At 38.5% G+C, this 17469-nt stretch overlaps 1 protein-coding gene across 1 annotated transcript in view; it reads left to right on the top strand.

The window, feature by feature from the left end:
* The window catches only part of TTC33 (tetratricopeptide repeat domain 33), a 44465-nt gene extending 29128 nt beyond the window's left edge, over positions 1–15337 (top strand). Inside the window, exons 4-5 of the mRNA XM_069001960.1 lie at positions 3145–3276; positions 12017–15337. Of these exons, the coding sequence (XP_068858061.1) occupies positions 3145–3276; positions 12017–12367 (483 nt within the window). The 3' untranslated portion in view covers positions 12368–15337. The remainder of the gene's footprint in view (positions 1–3144; positions 3277–12016) is intronic.
* Positions 15338–17469: the final 2132 nt, after the last annotated feature.

The following is a 17469-nucleotide window of genomic DNA, read 5'->3' as shown; positions in this document are numbered from 1 at the left end:
GTAATTCCTTTAGAGCATGAATGAATGTAAACTGCTTTTATGGGTATGATGAATTTTATTCATCCATATTTTGAAATGAGTTCGTGGATGGAAAAAGGAATTGGATCAGTTTCACTGGAATGTATCTATATATAGTGATTCAATCCACTGAGCTCATTTAAAACCAGAACTTACTCAGATTCATAACACTTCCAAAATACTGTGGGTAGAACAGGATGGGTCACTCTACTGCCTGGATTTCTAATACTTGGTTAGTCTCCTGATGACAGTTGCTATGTTTAATTGGCTTTTTGCCATTGAGTTCTTCTAATTCTTCTAATCTCTCATGTATGACTTATCCTAAAGCTAGATCTGTTAAAATAAGTCATTTATAGGGCATGGATGTTTTTTGTTCTAAAGCATGTAATAAGGGTAAATCTCTTGGAATAAAGCAAGTCCTGAAAATCCACATACTGAACATCTTTATATGACATTTCACTCCATGAATGTGTGTATGTGTGTGTGTGTGTGTGCGTGCAGTGAGAGTCTTGAGATATTTTTTCTGCTTCATAAATTTTTTCTTGTAATTTCTGGATCAGTTTTTAGACTGTTTTCTAATGGAGTATTTTCATTATACATATATATCACTATATATACACACATCACTTTACCTGTATACTATATTTGTATATTCTGTGAGTGTGTGTATGTGTGTGTATATATATATATCTACACACACTTGCTTGGTGTGGCTGCACGTTGCATGTGACAGGCATGTTGTGTGACAAGGGGGGCTACAGTATGTGTGGTTCCTGACTGGCTTTGTCTTGCCCATGTGGCCTACCCCATTAAAAGAACTGGGCACCACTTGTCAAATCTCTGCACAGGAAATATTCATGCTTGTGGTGTTTTTTATTCCTTGTTCAACGTGGTTTTTCAGGTGAAGAATAGCTGGTTTGATGGTTCACTTTCCAAGTAGCATGCAGAGCTGTTTTTTTAAAGTGATAATTATATAAAGGCAGAGTAACCCAGGACAAGGCTGCACACGTTCAGGTTTGCCATTGTCTGTTCATTTTGATGACCTCTTCACCTGAAAACAAAAGTGTAGGAAAATAGTGTGCATTAATAAGTTTATTCTTTTGCAATGACTGACAAGAATAGCTGAGTCATTTTATTAGTAACTGAACAAACTACCCATGCTGGATAAAATGTGTATACATTCAAATATGTGTTTGTTTGAATGTAGTTTGAGAATCTAATGCCAAGAGTTCCTAGGAGCAAAGTAATTACTACATGATCTGGAATAGCATATTTAAAGTAGCTGTTTACGCTAGTACACACAGTAGTCATAAATAAAGTGGAATAATTGCCTTTATTAGTGAGATAATAATTCAGTAAACAAACCAGTAAAATTCATTAAACACTACAAAAGATATCCTAAGCACTTACACAGATGTTTTGTAATTAGTTTGCATCAGAAGGTACTAGTAGGAAATACTAAATACTTGGGATGCATAAAAATGCTCCTGTGAGTGTATACTTGGATTTTTTTCTCTTATGAGAAAAATACATTAAGACATTAAGGCACTGATATAAAAGGTAGCTGATAGATGCAAAATCCCTTCATCTTGCTAGAATGTACACCTATCCATTAGTAACAGTTTGATTCACTTCACACATTTACTGCAGGTAAGAGAAACTACTCATACAAATGTAATTGATCTGAAAGTTTTGGAAAAATACATAACATTCATCACAGACTTTGATACAAAATGCAGTCATTGAGAACTGTTGAGCAGAAAAGGAAGGGAAAATGATATATAACTATGGATTTTTTTTAAAATATTTTTTAGGTATTTCTGAATTCTGAGGTACAGTCTGTTGAACAGAATTTGAGTGAAGCCATAAGACTAGTCTTTAAAAAAGTTTAGTCCTACTAGAACAGCAGAAGTATCAACCCAAAGGGTTTATCAGAAGCTATGCTTATGATATTCCTTGGTTTCTTCAGTACAGGGTTACTTTATGTAGTAAATCTTTGCCTTCCCCTTTCCCTCCTCCCCTTTTTTTTTACTGTTCTGCTCACTTCTATGTTGTGGATGTACTATTTGTTAATTAGAGTAAATACTCAAAATCGTCACATTTGAATCTTTCTCTACTCCACACTCATACCATAGAACAGTAAGGTTAAATAAATCTGTTTTGGACTTCAGCAATAGTCCTAATACGTTCTAATATTATTCATCATAGTTGTGGTCAGTTGGGATGAAAGTGGTTGCCCACATATGAGTCTTACCCTTGTGGTTGACATTCTCATCATACTGCAGGAATGCAGTTGTCATTTGTTTCTTACACTGGTATCTATCACTGTAGCATGTGGGTGTCTGAAATCATGATCTCAGAGTGATGCAGGTCTTCAGGTGATGTGCCAATCTCATGGTGGTATTGGAAACGTAAGGCAAGCTTTGAGCCACGTTATGTATTGCTAACTGTGATTTATAGGCTTAATTATGGACATTCACTGCAAGAAGAATAATCCTGTGGTAGCTGCTGAGTAACAGAGATTTTCACATTCAGAAACCACTTTTTTCCTTACTTAACGTAGGTGACTTCATGTCTAAGTTAGGCTCTGCAGAACGCTTGTTTTCTAAATACAACAGGTCATTGTTAAGGTCTGTTTCCATGCTGAGTTGCAGGGATTGTTTCTATAATTATATCATTTGCACTGCAACTGTCTTTGGTAGATTTCAGTTCTCTATTAGAAAGGATAAATGCAATCCAAGAGTTTTTCAACAATACTTGCACATTTATTATGTTTAGTTCTCCATGTGTTTGTCCAGAGTATTCTGTTATGCTTCCATTGGCTTTAGGGTTTGTTGACAAGGAGAGACACCTTCAGAAGCAATTAATCTACTTCTAATGGATTCACTTAAATTGTTTGGGCGAATCATCCTATAGCACGTCTCTTTCTCTCTGTGGGGATTGAAATGGGTCTGAGCGACTATCTGAGATCAGACAACTAACTTTTAAGCTAAGAAAAACTAGGTAAGGTGAATCTGGTTCTTAGTTATTGAAACAGTGGTTGTTGCCTGGGAAATCACAGAAAACTTGAATTTATTTTCAGTTTTGCTTATTTTTCTTCCTTTTCTTTTTCCATTTCTGTTACAGGTCCTGATGTCTTTACATGAAATATTCCCAGCAGTGCATGCAGCAGAAATGGCTGTCCAGAGAAACCCACGTTCCTGGGATGCCTGGCAGACTTTGGGACGTGCCCAGCTTGGATTAGGAGAGATAGCACTGGTAGGATAACAAAATTAATTCTGTGTGAAAAGGAAAGTACAGAAATACCAAAGCTGTATATCCTTATGGTAACTTGAACACAGACAAGGAAAAAGATTGGTATTATTTATTATTATTTATCGGCAGTGTTCCCTCTGCTTTATTGTGTTTCACAAATGCTTCCTGTGTGGTTTTTTTGCTGGACTTGTGGAAGACCTGTCTAGCTCCAAGACTTCTGTGTCATATATTGTATTTATGTGGTGGCTTTATGCAATAGAACAATTATGTTGACATAACTGCACACACTACATTCTGTGTGTAGTACTGCTACAATGCAGCTCACCATAGTTTAAAGATGAGGGTAATGTGAAGTCCCAGCCTCAGCTGATAATTCAGGCTCAGTTTTCATACATGCCTGCTTATAAAATTCTAGTGTCTTGTGTCCTGCTCTCCTGCTTCACATGCAGCAAATCACGTTCCTGCTTTCCTCTGGCTCCCTAACCTCAAATGGTTGAAGTTGCTTCTTCATTTAATAAGACAGCAAAAAGCCAGGGATGCTCTGCAATAGCTGAAGTGCTTCTTTTTTTCTAGAATATAACAGTTTTCTGCTACTTTCGGTGAAAACACAGTAAAACTTTCAAATTCAGACACATTCACAGAAGTCCATTAGAAAAACAGTGCATCATGAACACTCAAATGAAAAGAGATACTGGTTGTATTTGGAATAGAAGTAGCTGTGTGCTGTTTTGATACAAATAATTTTCTTGGTAATTTAGAGTGGTTTTGCAAAGTTACAATGTTTGGTCTGAAAATTTTCAAGAATTAAAAAAAATAATAGGTTTTTTTTTGATGGAGGTTAACAATTCATGCAAAACTAATTTTTAAAATGTAATAAGGAGCAGTATTAAAAGCCCCAAACAAACCAAAACAAATGCAAACAATGTGAATCACCTAGAATCGTAGAATGGTTTGGGTTGGAGGAAACCTTAAAGATCATCTAATTCCAGCCCTGCTGTGCCATGGGCAGGGACACCTTCCACTACACCGGGTTGCTCAGAGCCCCATCCAACCTGGCCTTGAACACTCCAGAGATGGGGCATCCACAGCTTCCCTGGGCAGCCTGTTCCAGAGTCTCAGCACTTTCACAGTAAAGAATATCTTCCTAATACCTAACCTAAATTTCCCCTCTTTCAGTTTGTATCCATTACTCCTTGTCCTACCATTGCAGTTCCTGACAAAGAGTCCCCTTCCCTGTAGTCCCCCTTCAGATACTGAGAGGTTGCTATAAGGTCTCAACCTTCTCTTCTCCAGGCTGAACAGCCCCAATTTTTCAGCCTGGCTTTATAGGGGAGGTGCTCCAGTCCTGTTAGACAAAACCTAAGACAATAGCTGTGTGTTGCAGATGTGTGCTCCCTTTGTTGGTGCAGTACCATAATATGAAATATCTCATATAAATCCATGCATATCTGCATTTCAACACTGGTGACATTCCATGGCTTTTTGTGGTGTAGAAGGTAAGAGTAGATAGTCTGTTCTGTCTGGATCTTTTCCTTTCAAGTGTTTGAAGCTGTCACTGTGAATTATGTCTGAGAATTTTAAATGCACTAGTCTCAGGAAAATCAAAGTTCCATTTCCTTCAAGGATCCTAAGTAACTGATGCTGTTCATTCTGTAAAAAATGCTACAGTTGCTGTAATATCAGTTATATATAGTGATATACCCATACTAGTTACACCCACCAGGTCAATTCACCAGATCCTATAAGCTTTGTCTACATAGACAAATCATGAAACACCAGTGGGAGGGGATATCTTGAGTGCTGGGGACCTAGTGTTCACATTATATTAATTTTGTTTTATTTCAGAGTAGCACTTCAGGTGCCCTCTTAGAATACATTGTTGAGCTTAATTAGAAAGGGATCTAATTTATGCATCTGAGACCATTCAGTAATGCAAAGCAAAGCATTTTAAGTGGGAACAATCAGAGATTTGCATCAAAGCACTTCATCCATCTGAAACACCACTCTAGGTGCTCACGTAATTGTTAAATTGACCTGACTGTTGGTGAAGAGGGAGGAGGGGTTATTATCAGGTAGTTTGCCCTCTTAATGTTTTTGATTGTCTCTGAGCAGAGGGCCCGAGGTGTGCAAGCTCCTGTTGGTGTCTCCAGTGCTTTGGTACTGCCTGTTCATACTTCACTGCCTTTCTGTCTTTAGGTTGAACTGCTTTCTGATGAATACATTCTCAAATACAGAGAACTTGGGGAGTTATTCTAAAATGCAGATAATGATCACTATTTGTTTTCAAACCAAGCAATTTTTAAGAAGTCTTAAGCGGTTAAGACTGAAGGGGTTTTAAAATGTTAAATGAGTTCATAATTATTGAACTGGAGTGGGAGTCTTCTTGACCAAGTGGTTTAAGTCATAATTATCCTTTTTCTACTAGTCCTTCATTGTCATGGTTTTCTGTTTTTTCCCTGTATAATATTTTTTACAAAGAAAAGTTAATAAAGTTAATATCAGGGCTTTTTAGTAATTTTTTTTTTGAGATTTGGGAATTACTACCCTTCTCAAAAACTGCTTCTTCTGTTTTTTTGTTTCATTTCTCCCCCATCAACATCTGTCTTCATTACCCACATCCTGCCAAATGGTCTGTTGTGGATACTTCTATTACTTCACAACGAATGATGCATTTTTTCTTAGGGAAAAAAACAATTTACTGTATTTTAATTTCAAGTTTCCCAGGTCCAAAATGCTGCTTCCAAACAAATCTTATTTATATTATGAGCTGTGTAATAATAAAGAAAGATTTGCTTAGTTTTTGTCAAATTTGTGACAGAAAGAATGAGGTAAATTAGTCCCATTTTATTTAGCTTTTATAAAAGTTGTTTGCTCTTTTTTTCTCTGAATTTACTAAATAGGGTAATTCAACAGTAATACTTATATGTGAGCAAGGAGAACTTTATTTCTGTAAAGGCAGAAATTCCTTAAATTCTACAAATTAATGTGCAGAGCACGCCTGAGTAAACCTGCAATGTGAATGTAGAAACTGTAGAAATATAGTCAGGCTTGCAGTATTTCTCTCATTTCATTGTAAATATTTGGTTTTACAAATTACATTTCCTGTACTTCTGATGACATCTTAACCAGTTAGCAATTTCACACTAATAGCTTCATTAGAACAGTTCCTCCCATGAGACAGAGTGAGCCCCATGCTTTGATTAATCAAGGAAAAAAAAAAAAAAGAAAACCAAACAAAAGCAATATTAAAAAGAAAAGCCAAAACCAAATCCACAGAAAAATCAAGGACTGAATGAAAGCACTGAGTCTTCCACTGTGGTGAAGTTCATCAGCCATGTGACATGGTCATGGGCAGCCAGCTCCAGGTGGCCCTGCTTGAGCTGGGGCTTGGCCCAGATGACCTCAGAAGGTCCTGGCCAACCTCAGCCATTCTGTGGTTCTGTGACTTCAGCTTCACCCTGTTCTGGGTCCCTGTCAAATCTGGAGTACTGAGGATCACAAAACTGAGAGGGTAGATGTGTAAATGTGCACCAGTTGTGCATGGGTTGTGTTTGATGTTTTGAAGGATGTGGTTCCCTATATTCCTGCTAAGTAGTTAGTGCTTTAGTGGTCTTTAAGTGTGACACAACATTTTGTCAGGAGAATCATGCCTTGACAATATGAATCCTCAGATCAGCCCTTTCCTTTCATCTCTCTTGAAAGAAATAGTTTTAGGTCTTCTAGATAATGATGGGGGCTTTGTACTCCAAGGAGAGAAATGTCTGTGTTTTATTGGAATGAAGCTGATTAACATAACTAATTCTGAATTTGAGGTAATTTTTCAACATGTTACTAATGTTAGCATTTAGAAACATAGAGTATTTTGGTAATAAAAAGGAAATTGGTGGTTGACCTTGCACTGAAAAGTCAAAGTATTTAGGAAATGCTCAGTTAAGAGAAAAAGTACCATGCTTTGTCAGTTAAAGTGGGGTTCTGTTAAATTCTTTTCAACAGCTTCAAACAGTCCAACTGAGTTACTGAGGTAATAGTCAGTAACATTAGCTTCGCCAGGACAGTCCTGTGTTAGTCCTGCCCTCTCCATCTACTATAGAGTAACCCTTTTTTCTTCTTTAACCACTGTTGGAAATCATAAATAGATTTTTGTGCTAGTACTTGTTAATGCACAAAAAGGTCTTACAGTCTGAGGTGATTTTTATTTTCCATCAAGAAAGCAGAAGGGCAAGCAAGTCTCTGAAAGTTTAACTGCCCTTTTCAGCTACATTTTTCAGTGCTACCTTTCTGCCAGGGGTACTCAGTTCTTGCAAGTCATTGTGGCTGATTGAGCTGGCACCTCCTGTTAATAGTTACCTTTGTCAGATGCTCAGGACTTTTGAGGAGTGCATTTCTCAACATCTAGACCATGTAATTTAAAGTGTTAGCTAAAACAGATGAACAGGGTAAGACAAACAGGGATGTTGAAGAAAATTTCTTTGAAAACTGTTTTAAAGTTCCTGCAATAATTTTGGCAGTATAATTTGGTAATAAAGAAGTAAATGTTTTCTTGGATTTTCCTGATTTGCAAGGTAGAAGTACTTATATCACTTAAGCTTTATTTTCTTAGGCTAACTGTGTCAGTTTCTAGGGTGAGATTGATTTTTGAGGTTGTTTCCTTGGTTATCCTGGATTATATCCATGCATCTGATAGAGCACAGTGTAGAGGTCTCTGTGGTAGAAGCAGCCTGAAGCAGTGACTTCAGCAGAACATTCTGCAGCTTTGCAGGGGGGTGCACTGAGGTGTAAGGGCAGAAAGGCAGTAAATGTGAGGAAAGAGGGCTGTGAAGAAATGAGTTGGTGCAAAATTACATCTGTGAAATCTGTCACTGAAGCAAAAGAAAGTACAAGAGGAGGATAAGGAGATACAAACTTCTTCAAAAAGAGAAGAAGGAAGGTGGAGAAATGAGGATGTTTCACACATATCTACCAGATGGGAACAAAGACTTTCATGCATTTGTAACTTAATGGAATCCCAATAAGCCTAAGACAAAAATAGTCTTTCACATCTGGAAAATTCCTGTATTTCAGGTATTTTCTCCAAAACATGAGAGCTCAGGAACCTTTGAATAAAATGGTTTTGTAAATGTAAGAAGAGGAAAATATTACACGTTCACCTCATTTTGTACAACACTAGAATTACTTCTGATGAAATTTCCAGAGAGAATGTTTTATTGAAAAGAAGAAATAGTCTGAACAGAAAATTACACAGAAAAGTTCAAGATGACAGTTTAAAGAAAAAAAAAGCACAAACAAAACAAATTTGCCATTCAGATTATGCCACAGAAACTATTAAACTAGTGTGAAAGTACCTGAAAGGACTAGATTTTTTTTCTTGTTTGAAGAAGAGAAATGTCACGAGGACTCTTTAAATATATTAAAACGTCTTAGTTCCCTGTTTTCTGCATTACTATGATAAACGCTTCTGTAAAAACGAGTTACGTTCATGGTGAGTAGTACAAAAATAAGACTTAAATTCCAGTAATATATTGTCATAGAATCATAGAAAGCTTTGGTTTCAAAGGGACCTGTAAAAGTCCTCTAGTCCAATCTCCCTGGCGGTCAGCCAGGACATCTTCAACTAGAGCAGGTTGCTCAGAGCCCTGTCCAAGCTGCCCTTGAATGTTTCCAGGGGTGGGGCATCCACCACCTATCTGGGCAACCTGTTCCAGTGTCTCAGTAACCTCATTGTAAACAATATCCTCCTTACATCTAGCCTGAATCTACCCTTTTTCAGTTTAAAGTCATTAACCCTTGTTCTATCACTGCATATCCTTGTAAAAGTCCCTCTCCAGCTCTTTTGTGGGTCCCGTACGGGTACTGGGAGGCTGCTGTAAGGTACCACTGAATCCTTCTCTTTCCAGGCTGAACAGCCCCAATGCTCTCAGCCTGTTCTCACAGGAGTTGTGCTCCAGCCCTCTGATCATCTTTGTTGCCTCCTCTGGACTTGCTCTGTCCCTGTCCTTCCTGTGCAGGGACCCCAGAGCTGGATGCCGTGCTCCAGGTGGGTCTCACCAGAGCAGAGCAGAGAGGCACAATCCTCTCCCTCCCCTGCTGCCCACGGGGCTCTCTGGATGCAGCCCAGGACACGTTTGGCTCTCTGGGCTGTGAGTGCCATGGCCGGGGCATGTCCAGCTTTTCATGCACCTGCACCCCCAGGGACTATGCTGACTGCTATAAAAACACACAAACAAACAAAAAATTCCATACTGAAGATCATTTAACACAGAAAAAGATTGCTTCACTGATAGACATCCTTTGAAGCAGGTCAGAAAGTGTCAGCCAAGTGTAACATAAAGGCCTAATGCATACCTTGGTAGCAGATACAACCTCTTAAAATTTTTCCCCTGGCTTTTTTAGGAGTTTCTGTATAGCGACAGTTACTAAGTCCGTGTGTTACAGAAACTTGTAAAAAAAGTGCAGTCTGATCAGAATTGCCCTTCACATTTGAAGACTGTTCCAACCAGCAGAAGAGACTCTGCTCATGGGACAAATGAAAGATTGTTTGCTATGGAATACTATTTAGTGAGAAACACGTAAAATACTTAAAAAATACAGATTTTTCAAATACTGTAACTCCACAAGCAGGAATGTCTTGCAGTAGGTTTTACACTGCACTTCCCTACAGAAGCAAAAACAGATACATGACTGTACTGATTTAAAGTGCTGCAGTCCTTAGATGCAGGGTGTCTAAAATCTCAGCTACTCTTTAAAATGAGGCTAGAAATATCAATTTTATGTAGTGTCACTGTGTTTTTCTATAATGCGACAGGCAACTGGAGAAGGCGATTTACATCTCCATTAGGAAAAGAATTAAAAGTAGCGCTGTTATTTTCTTTTCTTCTGTCTTAACAGAAATTAGTGGCTTTGGGCGCTGTTCCAGTGGCAGCATAAAATTTTAAATGGATGACAAGTGTGTATTTTTCAGTTTTACATTGCTGCTTTAAAATTAATCCCTCTGACCTTTTGCAGCACTTAAAAATTTACTTTAATATTTTGTTATTTCTTTATAAAAATGTCAGGCATAAAAATTCTTTTCTAATAGATTTACTGAGATGATCTTTTTATGCTGTATTGTATGAATCATCAAAGCAGCTTTGACGCTTACCAAATGTTATTTATTGTGCATGAACATAACTATACAGACAGGTTTTAATTAGGGGACCTCTTTCATGTAAAGCTTAAAAGCAGATGGTGTTTGTTTATATTTTGTTTTCAACAGAAATACAAAAAAAGAGCATTTAGTGTTTAGTTGTCATTTATGTGTCCCTGAAAATTAAAAGCTAGCAAAGTTGAATAAAGTGACAAGTGTTTTATAAGAATTAAACTTCAGTCCTCCTCCTGTTTAAAATTCAGCATGCTCCTGCACTTAGAGCTGGCCATGGACCAATAATCAAGCTTTTTTTTTTCCATCTGGAACTGAAAGGTTGCCTATTACAACAGCAGTAATACTGATAGCATAGTCAGCATTTCTTAAGTCTGATTTTGTATCTCTTTGAGTTCCCATCATGTGGAGCCCATATATTCATCTGTGCCACCAGAAGGATGAACTATGAGTTTCTGTCAGTGCAGATGAAAAGTTGTGATTTTACAAATTAATTGGCATGCTTTAAATGTCTATAAATTACAACAGAATATGTAATCTGGGGTTTACCATATGTCTTTAAAGTTTTAATATGCAAGTTGCTAGAACTCTTCCCAAATATAATCCAAATCCATTATCATCACAATTTTCTCATCTTACAGGAAGGCTTCTTTACCCGTCATACAAGAGTTTGGTCACTAACCCATTTTCATAACTGACTGTACAGTCATAAATGTGAAATACACACATGCTTTTGTGTACGTGTACCTAAGTTTGAATAGTTAGGTTCAGCCTTGCCCACTGTTAATATAACTAAAAGACAATACAGTTGTAATTCTTGGTGTTGCTTTTTTCTAGTATTGTAGCAACCTCTTCTTACTTTTAGATGGTCACACTTTTTTTTAAATTTCACAGCTTCTCTGCTGAGGATTTGTATTTAGGAATATTTTCCCAGTTGAACTGAAAGAAAGGAGAAACACTGCCAACTACACTTACTTCTACTAATATTACATTCTTTATAAGATTATAGAAGTTCTTTCTTAGAGCAACTCTCCAAGTTCGGAGTTTATTTGGCTCCTTTTGAGCATTTATGTATGTGTTTTTGTAACCACATACCTGTTACAGAAACTGCTTACCATGTGGCTAGTATTGGTGTAGTGTTAGGTCTGTATGTGAAATGACTGCATTCTAATTTAAAGGCAGCAATACCAGTGATACAAATTCCAGTCATCCCTTTTCTGTATTTCTTTAAACCATATCTGTCTGCTTGCTTTTGCCTTTACGTACATCTAATGATGAGAGAAAAGTAGAATAGAAAACCATCCAAAAATTGTTTTTTCTTCCACCTTCTTAATTACAATATTATTTTTCATATATGAACTCTTTATTTGTGCCGTTGTTGCCAGGTACCTAGTTTATTCATGCATTTTTGTCCTTTCAGACACAGTTGGTTGGGGGTGAGGCTGCTGTTGAACTTAAGCTGAGGGAGGATTGCTCCAATAAAGACAGGAATAGAACAGCTTTTGCTTTGCTCAAATATGTATGTTATTTTTTTGTTGCTGTCAGTTTTTATGGACTAGGTCGGCTTTAAAGTGTCCCATCTTTGTTTCTTCCATCTTCTGCTTATAGGCAATCCGAAGCTTCCAGGTATCCTTACACATCTTTCCAATGAACCCTGAAGTATGGAAAGAAGACCTTTCCTGGGCAAGAAAACTACAGGAACAGCAGAAGGCAACAAAAACTGAGTCAGTGCAAGCACTGGCAAGAGGAAAAGAGCTTGCACAGGAGTCAATCCCAGACTATGACTTTGAAAGTGATGAAATTGTGGCAGTCTGTGCTGCCATTGCAGAGAAGGAGAAAGCTCTTTCAGCCGCTAAAACGATGGTGATCGTGTCTGCTTCAGGCACAGTAGAGACTGTTACTGAGCGGGACAATCGTCCTGCCACTCCCGATGAAACCCTTTTCATCAGGGCCCGGTAGGGCAGCCTCGTGAGTTGTCATACCCCTAGTTTCAAGAACTACTGTTATTTATTGTATTTTGCTTGCTTTGTGTTTGTTCTTTTTTTATCATGTGATAGGATAGCCTGCAAAAGTTAAAGAACTGAAATTATTTTTCTTTTGTTAATTAAAAACCAATGACCTGAGTTGTCGTTCCATCCGTATTTTTCAAAAAGAAAGCCAAGAGTTGATTCTGAAAATTCTGAATTCTTATGACCAGATGTAATGCTGAAATGCTTAACTGCATTTCAACAGCTGCTTTCATCTTTGTGTATTTCATAATTTTACAAGTTAATGTGTACATTTTCCCAGTAATTAGGAAAGTTTTATTTAAACTATAAAAGTGCTGTAGTTTATCCCCAGCTGGCGACTCAGCCTCACACAGCTGACTCCCTCCCGGTGGAATTGGGGAGAGAATTGGAAGAGTAAAAGTGAGAGAATTTGTGGGCTGAGACAGAGACAGCCTAATAGGGAAAGCAAAAGCTGCACGTGCAAGCAAAACAAGGGATTTGCCCGATTCCCCTGGGAAGGCAGGTGTTCAGCTGTCCCCAGGAAAGCAGGGCTACAACATGTGTGGCTTGGGAAGACACTCTGAATGTCCTCCCTTCTCCTAACTCCTTCTTTCCCCAGTTCTATGTATTGGGCATGATGGCTGTGGGATGGAATATCCCTGTGGTCAGTTGGGGTCATCTGTTCTGGCTTGTCTCCTCCCAGCCTTGCCTCTTCTGCGCCCCCAACCTTCTCACTGGTGGGGTGGGATGAGGAGCAGGAAAAGGTCTCGACCCTGCGGAAGCACTTCTCAGCAATAATGAAAACAACTGTGTGCTATCAACACTGTTTCCAGCACAAAATCAACACCTAGCCCCCTGCTTGCCACTCTGAAGAAAATTAACTCTATCCCAGCCAAAACCAGCACAAAAAGAAATAGGAACTAGTAAAAATTATTGCAATCACTATTAATTAACATTATTTTTCTTCCAGTAAAAGTGTGAACTGTTTTCTGTTATTGACAGTCTTTGCTTTCATTAAGATTACTTGTTCTATGAGAAAGTGTCCTATGAAGCAGAGATGGATTACTATTTTGTGTGTGTGTGACAGATCTGATTTGTAGCCAAATCAAGCAGAAACCTTTATCTTGCTTTCATCAGTGAATGTGTTAAACACTTTTTGATTAGATGAAAGGAAATGCTATACCAAACAAGGCCCTGAATGCTTAGTTTCACCAGAAGAAAGAGCACTTCAGGTTATGACTGAAACTGGCCTTTCCTTATCGCGAGTGCTGTGCTGCAGAGATCACCAAAACTAGAATGGTGGGAGTAGGAAATAGATATGGCTGAATTGTATTGTATTCAGGGCTTTTCTTTCCTAGTGAGGCTAATCTGATAAAGGAAGTCAGTTTACTTTTCCTAATTCTTATGACCTGCTATTAAAAGTATGTCCTTAGTTTTTCAGGATAGCACTGCTGGAGTCACCCTTTTTATCCTTTTTGGATTTTGGATGCCCTGGTGGGTACTGAAGCATACTGTAGGAGATTTTTTTAATGTTCGTTTTTCTTCAGGGGAAGGTGGCAATTGGTTTGTCGCACAGGCAGGTCAGAGAAATGAAATCAGGCTGTTTCTTTGATGTGCTCTGTGCTGAGACTGTTCTCCTTTCATTGTCTTGGAGACAAGGTAGAGATGGTCACATCCTAACTGTACTGGAAGAAATGGTCAGCTGAGGAATTCTTGAAGAATTCAGTTTGAGAGCATATAATTTTTACTTGATTTTGATAATGTTTTGTATGATAATAGAGAGTTTTGTAGACAAGTGAAACTTCTGAAATCAGTAATCTTTGCACTTTTCAAATCTGATTTCTAATTTCAAAACTCATTTTAAAAGAAAATGTTGCTTGAGAAGTATAGTGTTTTTTGCAGTGGAAAGTGCATTGCAGAAAAACTGTCTCAAATCATACTTTCTGTTTTTCTGATACCAGAATATCTTTGTTTAAAAGGATACATCCAATTTTAAAAAAAAATTAATTATCTTTCTTAAAGACTTAATTGCCTTGTTGTACTAAGGGTTCAATGTTTTCCAAGATTCTCCATGAATGTTTTTTTGTGTGTGAGAATTTTTAGATCTGTGCTTGCATGAACACACGTTCACAAAAATCACACCTTTTGCTATCCTCTGAATGTTCAAAATAATTATAACTACAGTGACCTAAGTATATTAAGAATTGTAAAACATCATCATGCTCCATTTTTATTTCTTCATTAAGGATTTTAAATGCTGGATAGGCACCTGATTAAGATATGGTTTGATAGTTTAAATTGTTAGAGTTGAAAGATTTCCTAATCTTATTTCTCCTATCAATACAATCTAGTCAGCCATAGGAAGAGTTAGCATGAGAGAGGTTTGGAAAGATTTCTTCAGACAAGAGATCTTCTCTGTCTGGAAAAGGAAATGTGTGAGATGCTCTAGGGTATGTTTCTTTTTAAAGGAGCTCGGCTGTATCCACCTCATCTTTTCTTTCTCTGCTCTTTGTACCTGCGTCAGTGTTCTGTCTTTACTCATACAGGAAGGACTGCTGCCCTCCTCGGAGGCCCATGTTATCACAGAATCTCTTTCCTCTGAAGTGATTCACAAAGTTCCTACTGACTTCAGCACTGCAGGGCCAAACTGCTGGAGGGCTGCACATCTGCACCATCAGGCTGTGCTGGGCTCCAGGGGTGGTGGTTTCCATCCCGTGTACTAATGTGTTTTCCTTCTGATTAGATCAGGTTGTGAATTCCTGGTATTGTCAGAACTGTAGTGTTCTGTAAAGCAGTTAAGTTCTTGTGACACTCTTCTCAAACTGGGGAGAAGTTCCAATACTGATGATTTCAGCATTGTTTTTTGTACAGCATGCCATGTTTTGCATGTAAGGAATTTTCTGGATTGGTTTGAATAAAATACTGACTTCTTTGCTGCTTAGTGATGCTTGTTTATTCTTTGGGTTATAACAAAAATAAGTTATTATTTCCCATTCTGGAATGTTCCTCATTTTTGCTTTTGTCTGTGGTGAACAAGTTAATGTGTTACAGTAAAAAAGAAAAGAAGACATCTCGGGGAAAAATATTTAATAAGAGGTGATGCTCAGAGCTTTTAAACCTTTCAGGGATATCCTCATGAGATAGAACAAAAGGAGATGTTATCCAAAATAGGTTATTAGTGAAATACACCTCCCCTTTGACACTAGGAAATCATTTTTATTGTTCTTCATTATCATTAGTGGTAGTGACTGCAGTAGCTTTCATGTATTTGCCTTCCATATAAATCACATATTAAAATGCTTAAATGTTGCAATGCCATTCAAGAGGAAAGCTCAAGAACAACAGTGGGTCAGGTGGATTAATCTTCCTTGATTTAAAAGTCTACAGTTAAACATTTAAATATATTCTTTTCCCTTTGAGTCCCTTTATATCCAGTGGAAAGAAATACAAAGCCTCACAGGGCCATTTATATGTCTTGTGCTAGATAGGTATCTTAGAATGAGCTGAATCAGCCTGCCAAGGTGCCTAATTATTTCCCTTGACTACAAAGGAAGCTCAAGGTGACTGACTGGCAGTTAACCTCAAATGCTGAAACAGAGCATGTGACTTCCACTCTCATAGATGGAGATAAGTATCTTTAAAAAGCTTAAATGTACTGAGAGAGAAATAAATCCTTTCTAAAAATACTAGAGGGTAAAAAAAATATGGATCAGATAAGACAACAGTGACTCTTACTTGATAATGCCATAAGATACTGGATTTTAAAAGTAGTCACGGAGAAGGATAAAAAGCAAGTGGAGCAGTTTACTCTTCTTATCCTCAAAGCTGTATGAAGTTGTCTGAGTATCTGTTGGTTTTAGAGATCAAGATCAGAGAGGTAGCACTGGAAACTTGTTTGCCCACACAAGGTAAGTTCCCTCCCAATCCTAAAACCAAGGGAAAGGAGGTAAAATACTAGTGTTGAGGTGCTATCTTAATTAATTTTGAGTTCATAGAATAGCTATCAAACTATAATGACTGTAGTTAGGACTGGGGCACAGGAAAGCAGAAGCATGTGGGCTTGGTTTGTTGGCAGGTTGCAGGAACCACGCGTTTATTGTAGTTCACTGTCTTGTTAAGGTGGTGTTCTCAGATGTGCTGGAGTCCTTGGGCTGCGGTATCTCCAGAGGGGATGATTCAGCAGCAGGAAGAGCTGGTGGGCATGGATGACTGCTGAATCCTGCCAGAGTGCTGCCTGGCTTTGAGGGCTGATTTCCTAAGAGCCACAAGGCTAGGAGCTGGGAGAGTTGTAAAGGATAAATGATCAAAGGGAAAGATAAGATACGGGGATCAAGCTGCCTTTGGTTTCACAAAGCAGGAGATTCAGACTTCAGTGGGTTTCTTAGGTCTGTAAAGCTGGCAGGTCTAGAACAAGGCCTGGAGTGCAAAGGCCTAGTGGTATTTGGTAGCTCTAATAGAAATCTGCCTTAACTGGAACAGGTTTGCCATTGTGTCTAGCAGCAGAAATAAAAACTCAAAAGCTTCCTGACTTAGGATGCTGGCTGTGCCACTTGAAGATAGCAGATTACACTGATCCTGTTTGTGCATTGGCACTGGGCCTGTAGTGCTAGTTTGGGGCAGGCAGCACGGGTGTTCCCAACAGCAGGAATGTGTGAGCCTGAATTAAAACAGCCAAGTCCTCTGACAGTACATCCCACACCCTAAACCGTTCATAAGGCTAACTTACCATGGATCAGAGATTCAAACTAATCCACAGATCTTCACAGAAACCACTGTCTGGTGTAGATACTGGTTCTCATCCTGCCTGTGGTGGGTGGATCCTCCAAGCCCTGCCACAGGACAGGGGCTTGAATTGAGTTAGGGCTGGGGCTCAGGGTGTGGTTGTGGGGTCGGAGGTCTGGCAGTGTCTGGTGGAAAGGTGATCTGGCGTGTGTGGGCAGGACAGACTGCTGGAAGTGAGGGTGAGGGACTGCCAGTCACAGGACTGGCAGGGTGGGATGGAGTTTGAGAGATGCAAGTTTGGTATGAGAAATTTTTGAATCAGTAAATTTCTGTGAACACAGAGAACTAGGG

Source organism: Aphelocoma coerulescens (genome assembly GCF_041296385.1).
Source record: "Aphelocoma coerulescens isolate FSJ_1873_10779 chromosome Z unlocalized genomic scaffold, UR_Acoe_1.0 ChrZ, whole genome shotgun sequence".
In the NCBI taxonomy this organism is placed as follows: Eukaryota; Metazoa; Chordata; class Aves; order Passeriformes; family Corvidae; genus Aphelocoma; species Aphelocoma coerulescens.
This window is presented reverse-complemented; position numbering and strand designations above follow the sequence as displayed.